Raw genomic sequence first — 11,169 nt, 5'->3', positions numbered from 1 at the left:
AACCTAGAGACATCATCTTGGATCTCGGTCCATTGACCCAATATGCAATCACAACGGTAGAGCAAGTGTGACTTTCAAATAGGGTGGGGTCCACATGATTAGCGGTAACGATGGATGGGGCCCATCAGATTTGAAAGTAATTTTGTCACAACGAAAGACATCCTCATGATTATTGATTTCAACACATTAAAGAAACAAAAATTACGATCCGCTAATATGCATTGCGTCTTGCGATGGCACTACTCCGTCTGTTTTGTATACGTGATTTCTCAATGGTAATGACTGAGAAATCGAACTAGTAATAGACTAATAATAGTATGAAGATCATTAATAAGAAACTATCGAGTCTTTTAACATTTATCGAATTTGAAAAAGAGTTAGAAGAAATGGTTCGGTCCTCTCTAATAACTTCCATCACGTCAAGGTGACACTTTACCGTTGAGTTATATCAAGAAAGATTTTAATTTAATATTTTTTTCTGCTGAATAATAATTGGTGTGGAAATATGCTAAAATGACAAATCAAAATGGCATCTTGGCTGACAGAAAGAAGGCTCCTTGAAAAAGAGGGGAGAGAGACAACTACTTCTATTCTATCATCAAGGAAGCATCTTGAAAGCTACTAGGAAGTAACACCAGCACATGAAAAATCTTCCCTTCTTCCCCCTGGAATAACTATATCAAGGGACTCAGCCCATATGCCCTTCTCCGTAAGTTTAGGCTCATGCACATAGCAAACGTGAAAATCATGCCCGACTCGGTTCTTCAATTCCTTTTGTTTCCGGTTTCCCTCACGGCACAAGCATCAGGAGCTGCACCTCAATTTGCCAAGGCTAACTGTGCTGAAAGATGCGGGGACGTCACCATTCCCTTCCCCTTTGGAATAGGAGCCAGGTGTTTCTTCGAGCCTGGTACAAGATCGTCTGCCAAGAAGACAACACGGTTTCCATTCTTAAGAATATTGAGTTGTGCATCCTCAACATTTCACTCCCCGATGAAGACACGGATGGCATGATTAACGTCAGTCTTCCATGAAGGAGTGGATTGAGGAAATATGAGGGAAATTTTTTTTTCTTTCTCTTCTCAAAAAATGAAAACATTTTCCTCACTTTTTTTTTTTGCACTTGTGGAAAATATTTTCCTTCACTTATTTATTTTTCATAAACCGAACACCGGAAAATCCGAAAAATATTTTCCTAAAAGTTGATTTTTGCGAAACGAATGGAGACTTCATGTAATGTGGAAGAGGAAGAATTCATGCGATTTCGATCTAGAAAAAATTAGAAAGTCTTATGCGAACAAGGAACAATTCAAGCCGATAACGAAGGAATGAATATCCCAATTCTAACGTGCCTAAAGGGATCCCGCTAAAGGGCAAGGAAAAATCGTCTCCTTAGGTAGTGCTTCCGGTCTTGGTCAAAGGAAAAGTCACACTTGGCTGCTTTTAATTGGTCTCCTGTACCTGTCAACCATTTCTGATTGGTATAGATTCAATAATCAAAATCGTTAACTCAAAAGAACTCAAGAAACCAAACTCACAACGAACAAATCTTGAAAAATTCATTGAGCATGTACTCGATGTGCATGTATTTGTTCTTTCGGTTGTTGTAATGCCGTCAAGTAACTACCCTTCACATTGCATTTCATAAAAAACCAAAAGAGATCCGAACCCAACTTGTCTTCAGTTTTGGTTGAACTTGGTTCGAAAAAAGCCCGAACTGAATTATATGAAAATAGATACAACTGCATATAGAACATAATAACAAGCTCCACGAGATTTCCATAGCTAAATTATGGTCATATCCGTGACTAAATCTGGAAAAGCAATCTACTCTGATGTTTCCGCTAAATCTACATCGAACCAAGTAAAAAATGAGTCTGACAACAAAAGAGAGAGTAAAAATGAGACTTTCTCTCCTTATCTCAGTTAAAGAATTGGGCTTTGCTACCATAATAATTTGTGGGTGACTGTGAAAATTGTGAACCACATATTATTAAAAGAATGGACCCCACGACAATTTACTTAGAACTTTCCGCTAATCCCACGACTGCAATGGCCTTGATGCCTGAGTGCGGGTCAAAGATCACCTCTGCGGTTCAGTCGTCTTGAACTTTCCGACTTTTCTTACTCCGAAAGCTAAATGTCCGAAATGTCCCATTTCTCAGTACCTTCCAAGAGTTGTCCTAATGTGGGCTGTCCAGAACTAAAGACCGACTCTTCATAGTCCCCGAATCTGAAAATGACTTTAGGGGTAATATCTTCAAATTTCATCATGATAATGTCTCGTGTTTTTCTCAACTAGTTTCTTTCTCATATTTCCAACTGAGACTGAAAAACAACACGTTGCGATAGGAAATCTGATCGATCGCATTCTTCTCCTTTTGGCTGCTAAACTAGGCGACCACTTCAGTACAGAATTTTCTATCCCAGGAAGGATCTGAAGCTTTGACTATTCTGCGCTAGGAAGCATCCTCAGGCACGAGAAAAAGGCGTATAAACGAGCGCGCAATCCGTTCATTCCTCGAACAGGTCCGTGATTCCTGAGAAAAGAAGCAGGAACCAGAATGTTTCAGATTCTTCTCCTTCTAGGGTCACTTCTACTTCGTGAACAAGCATCACCGGCAGCTCCTTTGGTGAAGGGCAATTGCCCCAAAACGTGTGGGAACGTCACCATTCCCTACCCCTTTGGGATTGGAACCAGGTGTTTCCTCGACGAGTGGTATGAGATCATCTGCCAGGAAAGCAGCAGCGGCACCTTTGCAGTTCTGAACAAGGCCAACTTGAGAGTGCTCAACCTTTCGCTACCTGAAGAGTTTCCCAACAAGAATGGCATGATCAACGTCAGTCTTCCTATAATCTACTCGCCGAATGCGAGCTGCGGGGGAAATGGAAGCTTCACTCCTGTAAGCTTGAAAGGAAGCCAGTTTGTCTTCTCTGACTCAAGGAACGTCTTTGTTGCCGTCGGTTGCAACATGCGTGCGCTGTTGCGAGACACGCAGTCTGCTATAATAGGATGCGAGTCCAGCTGTGGAGCAGACGACACCGTTGTCCGGAACACGAGTTGTTCGGGCAGCGACGGATGCTGCCAAACCACGATTACCTCAGACCTTCAGGCTTTCAGTGTTGATTTCCAGGCTGACAATGGAACAGTATGTAACTATGCCTTCTTGGGCGATAGGTCAAAATTTGTGTCTTCGACTACGGACTTCAATGAGTTGAGGGCGAACGGGCGTTTCGCGGCAGTGCTAGAATGGGGGGTAGCTAATACCTCAGACGTTGCATTAGAGGTTTACTATAACAACAGCTACTACAGCCGCGACGATTCCTATTACTGCAGCACACGTAGCTTCAATTCAGACTATCGCATGGAGATGCCGTTTTTGCAGTGTTCTTGCTCTTTTGGCTTCACCGGTAACCCCTATATTATTGGTGGATGCGAAGGTAAAAGCAGTTAAATTTCATCACAAAATCATCGGAAACTTTTATGTCAAAACTCTGTAGTAATAAAGAGAAGTAGCTTTTTGGTGGCTGAAGTAGCTTTACATATTTCATGCAATCACATACATGCTTTTCTGCCTTCCTTTTTTTGTTCTTCTGGCCCAAGATTATTCAAAGTGAATGCACTTTCAAACAAAATTGAATGAATTTTGTCAATAGTAATTTACTGGACATAAAGGGGAACTGATAGTCCGTTCATTACGAGCATAATATTTTAGCCATGGAATGAATTGCATGGGCTTTAGCTGCTAATATATATGTTCTTTCACATTTGTCATCAGATATTAACGAATGTGAAGTTCCACATCTGTGCAACGGGACTTGTATGAACAAACGGGGCAGTTTTAAGTGCGTAGCTAGTAGAAGGACAACCATTCTTATTGGTAAGTGTATTTTTTTAACTTAGATTTTCAGACCGCTTCGTGCTCGAGAAAGAACAGCATAGCATAAATTATGTTCAGAAAAGGTACAGAAATAAGTTTTACCTTACCTTAGTTCTAACATGATTGTCCATTCGCCTTGTGATGATCACAAGTGTCAATCAAAAGTAACTATCAAACCAACCTCAAAACTATCTTTTTTGCTTATTTGATAGATATGAGAACACTCGAACTTTTCTAATCGGATAAGTGGCTCCTATTTGTTTTCCTTCTAGTCAAATTCTCTTAGATTCTTGATGATAAGCCCTTACAGATACTTGACAAGCAGAATACACTTTCTGAGCTTTTTGCCCTTATATTCTGTTAATGCAGGGTTTGGGGCAGGCCTTGGGGCTCTACTTTTGGGTCTTGCGTTATGGAGGTTGTACAAATACGCCAAGAAGAGAAAAGAAATCAAGCTCAAAGAGAAGCACTTCAAACGCAATGGTGGTCTTTTGTTGGAAAGTGAACTATCTTCACCAGAAGGCAACGTCGAGAAGAGCAAATTGTTCACCTCCAAGGATTTAGAGAAGGCCACTGACAATTTCAGCGAGGATAGGATACTTGGACAAGGTGGGCAGGGTACTGTTTACAAGGGAATGTTAACAGACGGAAAAATAGTGGCGATCAAGAAATCGAAAGTGATAGACGAGGGAAAAATCGAACAGTTCATAAACGAAGTCCTCATTCTCTCACAAATCAACCATAGGAATGTGGTTAAGTTGTTGGGTTGCTGCTTGGAGACAGAAGTCCCACTTCTAGTATATGAGTTCATACCAAACGGGACTCTATACCAATATCTGCATGACCCAAATGAAGAGTTTCGTGTATCGTGGGACACACGCTTACGAATTGCAACTGAAATCGCAGGAGCCTTATTTTACTTGCATTCAGCAGCCTCTATTCCCATTTATCATCGAGACATCAAGTCCACCAATATCCTATTGGATGAGAAATATCGAGCGAAAGTGGCGGATTTCGGTACTTCCAGGTCCGTTTCCCTTGATCAAACTCACGTGACCACATTGGTGCAGGGGACTTTTGGCTACCTAGATCCCGAGTATTTCCAATCAAGTCAGTTCACAGACAAAAGTGATGTGTACAGCTTTGGAGTTGTACTTGTCGAGCTATTGACGGGACAAAAACCTATCTCGTCGCTGAGGGAACAAGAAGGAAGAAGCCTTGCGACCTATTTCATAATCTTGATGGAGGAGAACCGCTTGTTTGACATGGTCGATCCTCAAGTTTTGAAAGAAGATAAGAAGGAAGAGATCGAATCAGTTGCTAACCTTGCGAAAAGGTGCTTAAACTTGAATGGGAGAAACCGGCCTACCATGAGAGAAGTGGCAATGGAATTGGAGGGGATAAGGAAGCTCCCGAATCCTTCAGGCGTGGATCAAAATAAGGAGAACCGAGAGGCAACTGGATCTTATGACTCTGCTTTTACATCTAGCAAGGCAAACATTGAGATGGATGTCATTACATTGTCGGATGTGCAGCCACTCTTGCCCAGTGGGACATGGTGACTGTTACAACTCTAAAAGAAATCGGTCTTCAAAGCAAAAGAAAGAAAAAAGGAAGGAGGAGGAAAACTTGTTAGGTTACTAATAGGAGGATTGGGTAGTTATTTATGGATTATGAACTTATTCTCGGTGTTTGGGAGCAATAACTAGTTAAGCGTACATATCCCAAATTTTATTCAAATCATGTAATTAGCTAGGAATTATCGTACTGTTCCAATTTGGCAAATACTCATAATCTAGCTCGAGCATGATGCAGTGATTTTACTTCATCTTGTGATCCACCAATACTTGTTGTGGATCTAATTATTGCAGAAATTGCATCAGTTGGAGCAAGCATCGTTGTTGCACCAGCCTTGACCATTCAATTAGGTTTTTACTCGCAGATGCTTAAAAGTGACTTCAGCACATTTTGGAAAGAAAAAAAAAATCACTTCGCACTAATATGATTTGTGTGCCCTGATCATTTATTTATGTCATGACATAGGTTTGCGTGATACTATTCCATCTCTTATGTATTTGTGACTGCTTTGTGTTGATGACGGAAGAATTCAAACTAGAAAGAGACTCATGGGAGTATAAAGATAATTAGTGAAAAATTACCGAGTCTTTATTTTTATTTTTTTAAACGATCAATATTTTTGACATCCTTAGGCTTTGATATTTCCATGAATTATCAAGTCTTCTTGCGGGGACCTGGATGTGACAACGTTACCTGAATTGCAGCCATTTACGTGGTCCATGGACATCTTTTGCTTTTTTTTGGGTGGGTCAGAAAATTCCAAGGTACTTCTATTGATGGCTTCAGCAAGAAAAGTACTAGGACGAAAAAATCTATTCGGATCAAAAATTCATTTTAGAAATAAAATAATTATCATTGCCCTTAAATTAATTACACGACATCCATGCTCGAGGACGATAAAGAAATAGCTTCTTCTTTAATAATGAAAGAGACCACATCACTCGCACATTGCATCACGATTAAAGACATTAAAATAAAATCACTTTTGTTTTAATAAAAGTGAGTTTTGCTTTCTACCTTTTGGATTGACAAGATGCCGAAAATCATTTCATTCGTCAAGAACAAAAATCTTAGTTATCATCGTATAAGTTTGTCGGATGATTTTTTTTTTTTTCGTTCAGGAAGAGATTCTTATTGTCGAAAATGGCTTTGGTTTCGAAAAAAAGGACAAAAAAATGAAAGGGAACTCGAGAGCATCACAAGATACTTCGTTTCTTATACTGATGTGATTTTTGTGTTTGCCTTGACCGAGTGATAATTATCAAATTGATAACTCTTCTTCCATGTATTAAAAATTGTCAAGTACAATCTTTCTTTCTAGCTCAATTCTAATGTGCTTAACGATGTATAAGATGAAGGGTTCTGAAAGGTCATCCAGTATGGAAATGACCCAACCAACCCCTCACGGCGCCTTACTTACCAAAATGGTCTCCTACGGATGGATTGGTGATATCTATATAAAAATAATCAAAAAAGCTTCAGAAACTTAAGACGGAAAATAGAGTAATACAAGCGGGCTCATCACTCTACCAGCGTTGTTCATCATTTTCTCTCCAGTACATTTGGACACCTAAAAGTATTCTGTGAAGTGTTCTTGCTATTTTATAATCAAGTTATAAGCAAGTGTATGAGGGTGATAGCAATACTTGTAACTTGATGGTGTAGTCTATCATTTAATAGGAACAATACGTGTTGATTGTAACTTGGCTTGAAAATTACTAATGGTTCAACCAGTGCTGAGGCTATTACCTAATAAAGAAGATGTAGGCTTTCGGATAAAACCGAACCTTTATAAATCTCTGTGGAATATTCTCCATCTCTTCATTATTATCTTCATCAGTCCATTATTAACTATGCTTGTCAGTAACACTTTGCACCTTTTACCACCGATCCGCCACTAATCATTGTCAAACTGTTGTTTTGATGTTTTAAGAGTCATAATTAGGTTAATTCCCGAGAGTCTGTTCGATTTTGGGAATTCTAAGAGTCTTTTGTTTATGTTTTGTTTTATTTTTATAAATAGAGATGTGATCTCCATTGTAAGACATGACTTTAATGAATGAGAATATTAGAGGTTTGCTTATGTTTCTGAGCATATCTTGGAGAGTGGATACTTCTATTTCGGTTTCTTTATCCTCGGAGATCGGATTACTCCTTGGTGGTGAGCTAAGAAACCCTTTATCCTTAGCTGGTGGTTTGTCTTTTACGCCTTGGTGGTGAGTTTCTCTATCCTGAATTTTTTTATCCTTGGCTGGTGGTTCACCTTTAAGCCTTGGTGATGAATTTCGTTGATCCCGATCTCGTTCTTTGGCTAGTGGCGCGTCCTTTACTCCTTGAACAGATTGTATTCTATCTTGCATTTTAACATCAAACCTTCGATCCATCCCTACATACTCCGATCTTCTAAACTCTCTTCCATAATCAATCAAAACACACTTGTCGTCCCTCTTGACACTTAAATTTTGATTTTTAGAAATTCATTTATTTGCTTCATAAAATGAGAATTACATATAGTTCTCACAAAAAAAAAATAATTCCCCATGCATTGCATAATTATTTTCTGTCAATCGTGTCATTGTATTTAAAGTGCGAAATCGAGCTTAAATTAATGCCTTGGGGAAAACTCGAACTCACATGTGATTTTTGGCTAAGCATAATGAAGGGTGTGTCGAGAACGGGCAAATTTCCTTAAGTACGAAAATCATGATTAATTTCCAAGGGAACGTACTTGACTTGGCCTCCAACAGTAGACATGCATGAGTTGAGTAGCACTCTATACCATCGATTTGGGAGCAAGTTGGACTTAAATCTAGCACGAACAATGCCACTGTTGCAGCGGTATCATGAACCACTCTTCTTCGCCTTGGCCTTGTAGGCATGAGCCATGCGTTTGCCACGGTACCACGTCAGCTCCTTTTGGGTGTTCACTCCTGCAACTTAGATCAATGACGTGTTTAAGTACAAGTTGGACTTTGACCCATTTCAATCACCACATTACAAGTACCACTCAAGCTTAATTAATTAAAGGGCTTTTTTTAATTTAATGGTTAACTTCATCAAATAAAGCTCAAGCGGTCCTGAAATTGTGCGAAACGGCCCACAAGACATAGAAATTCGATCAGCCCATAAAAGGTCTCTCTCTTGGCCGAAATTCATTAGATCTAGGGAAATAGGACTCTTCAAGGATCAAAAGTAAGTCGGGACTTATTTAAACTAGGAATCCTATCTCAGTTGGAGATTAGAATTTTTAAGAAGTAGGACTCTTATCTCCACTTGGCCAAAAATAACAGAAAGTTCTTAGGGATTGGGACTCTTAAACATCAGAATTTTTAATCCTATGGCTTGCATTTACCAATCTGACGGTCCCTAATGAGTCCTACACCTACTAGAATTAGTGAGTGTTTGAACTCTATAAATACGAGCTTGAGCTCGAGGATATAGGAGGAGGGAGAAAAAAAAACTTGGGGAACACAGAGTCTGCTGTCCAGCCGGTGATCAAAGCCAATTATTTGTCGTTCTCCTTGCTCGGTTTGCTTGCTGTTAGTTTTTTTTTTTCGGGGATTCATTGTTCATGACCAATCTGCTGCTGATTCGGTGCTGATGAAGGAGTGAATTGGCTGCTGCAAGTTCATTCCGTCAAGTTCCCTCAAGTGCGCAACGTTCCTTAGCCGATCCACCCGAAGGTTTGAGCTTGATATTCGAGTTTCGTGCAAAGTTCGATTAACAAAGCCAATATTTGGTTCAAGGTAAATTTTCTATCGTTGAATATTTGCTTGCTCAATGGGTTGACTTGCACACTTCACTGAGTGTTCTTGCGTATCTTGATACATCATGGGATGATTGCCTATTCTGGATCGTGTATTGTGGGGATAAAAGGAAAAACTTTTGTTTTAGATCCCATCTTGCTTGATTGTTTACAGGAGATTAATTTGAATTTTGGCTCAAGAACCTCGGCACGTTCCCTCATATTCTCGCAAATTTTGAACTTTGAGAATGGGACTTTACTTGTCTCAAATTGATGATTGAATTCTCATGAAATTGCCGATCTTAATTAACCTGTGAATTGGCTTGCATGTTCTAAAAGTTAACTGCACGTCCATGAGCTTGAAAGTCAAGATTTTTTTTTTATCAAGTTGGATAGATTTGAAAAAAATCAGAATTTTGGATTAATTCTCGGCACATATGCCCCCCATTTGGTCGAACTATACATACGAGTGAGTCTTGTTGTGGTCATTATCTATTGCCCTTAGCTGCAAACAAAAAATCAGAATTTTATGGCATGAGCATATTTTTGGATATTTGATTTGAACTTAAGATATTTTGAATGCTGATCATATCATAAAGATATTGTGCACATCTTTGGAATATTCAAGATTATCTTGTGGTGAATTGAAACCCTTAAAAATTATGATCATATCTTTTAGGTTTGGATAGTTATCTAAAACATCCTTTCTCAAGAGATAATTTTTCTAACTTTAAAAGATACGAAATCCTTTGTGGATAGGGGCTTATCTCCTTTAAAATTCGGCACCTACCCCTAGTTGGCCGAACATCATTTTTTTATATACCTTAGTCTAATTCAAATATTTTTATAATCTACCTTGAGTATAATACATGCTCCCTTGTGCCTGTCCCTCGGAATATGTGCATTGTGGATGACTATCCGACTTCACCCCCGAAGTACGATGTCATCCGCATATGAATTTGTTTAACCTATCCCATAACTTTGGGACCGGACCGACAAATTTCATAATATATAAATTCACTATCTAACTCCACCCCCGGGGTACGACGTGAATAAATTACCTTCTAACCCCACCTCCCGGGTACAAAGCGAATTCATCGGAAAAATTCGGATTATAAGGTGTATTATGCTCAAGGTTTATTATATTCTTATTTGATTAAAAAAATCATAAAAAAATAAAAAAATAAAAAATTCATGGAAAGTGATGATGCCTCATTTGCATACCATATAGTTTAATTTTTCATGCACTATTTTCTTGCCATCTATGCATTCCATGTCATTAGCATATTCCACGTAGGTTACATATCATGAAATTTGGCTCATATTTGTCTTTGCATCAATTTTTTTTTTTTACGACATTTAGGCTAGAGCATTTCATCAAATTTTCACTCAACGTGTGTATCCCTATCACTTATAACGTGTCATATAGTTTAGATTTCATAGATTAGAATTCACATTTTTTTTTTTGCATTAAAAATTTTTTTAGTCATCATGCATAATTGTTTTCATCATATAACGTTTTGTCATACCATCACATAGCTAGACTTTGCATATGGTTACGTTGCATATCATCTAGTTGCATTTTCATTACATGCATTTAATAAAAAAAATTCAAACAAAAATAAATTGCACCTTAATTCATTCATTGAAATCAATTGGATTTGCCAATCAAGAAAATTTTCACAAGAATGGTACCGAAAGGGTGTTAATTGAAAAATTAACATAATCAAGTCTCCGAACCTAAATCTCTGATTAGCAGAAAATAAAGTATTCTCCCATACTTTATTTAGGTATCTAATCTACCTTCCGAAAAAGATTAGTGGCGGCTCCAAAGATCGAAAATATTTTGATTGAAATCATGTGAACCTAAGTTGCGAATTGGTAGAGCTTGGGAGAGCTTGGGCTAGGTTAATTAATTCATTTAATTAATTTGGTAATCCATTAACCCGGACTTCAATCCGAATT

At 38.5% G+C, this 11,169-nt stretch overlaps 1 protein-coding gene across 1 annotated transcript; it reads left to right on the top strand.

Moving 5' to 3' along the window:
* Positions 1–1,944: 1,944 nt before the first annotated feature.
* LOC115731823 (wall-associated receptor kinase-like 1) lies at positions 1,945–5,707 on the top strand. Its single transcript, XM_048283077.1, has 3 exons — positions 1,945–3,441; positions 3,780–3,881; positions 4,251–5,707. Exons 1-3 carry the CDS (start codon positions 2,565–2,567, stop codon positions 5,441–5,443), a joined length of 2,172 nt encoding a protein of 723 aa, XP_048139034.1. The 5' UTR covers positions 1,945–2,564; the 3' UTR covers positions 5,444–5,707.
* Positions 5,708–11,169: the final 5,462 nt, after the last annotated feature.

Source organism: Rhodamnia argentea, chromosome 7, assembly GCF_020921035.1.
Source record: "Rhodamnia argentea isolate NSW1041297 chromosome 7, ASM2092103v1, whole genome shotgun sequence".
Classification (NCBI taxonomy): domain Eukaryota; kingdom Viridiplantae; phylum Streptophyta; class Magnoliopsida; order Myrtales; family Myrtaceae; genus Rhodamnia; species Rhodamnia argentea.
Note: the sequence above shows the minus strand (reverse complement) of the source record. Positions and strands in the feature narration are given on the sequence as shown.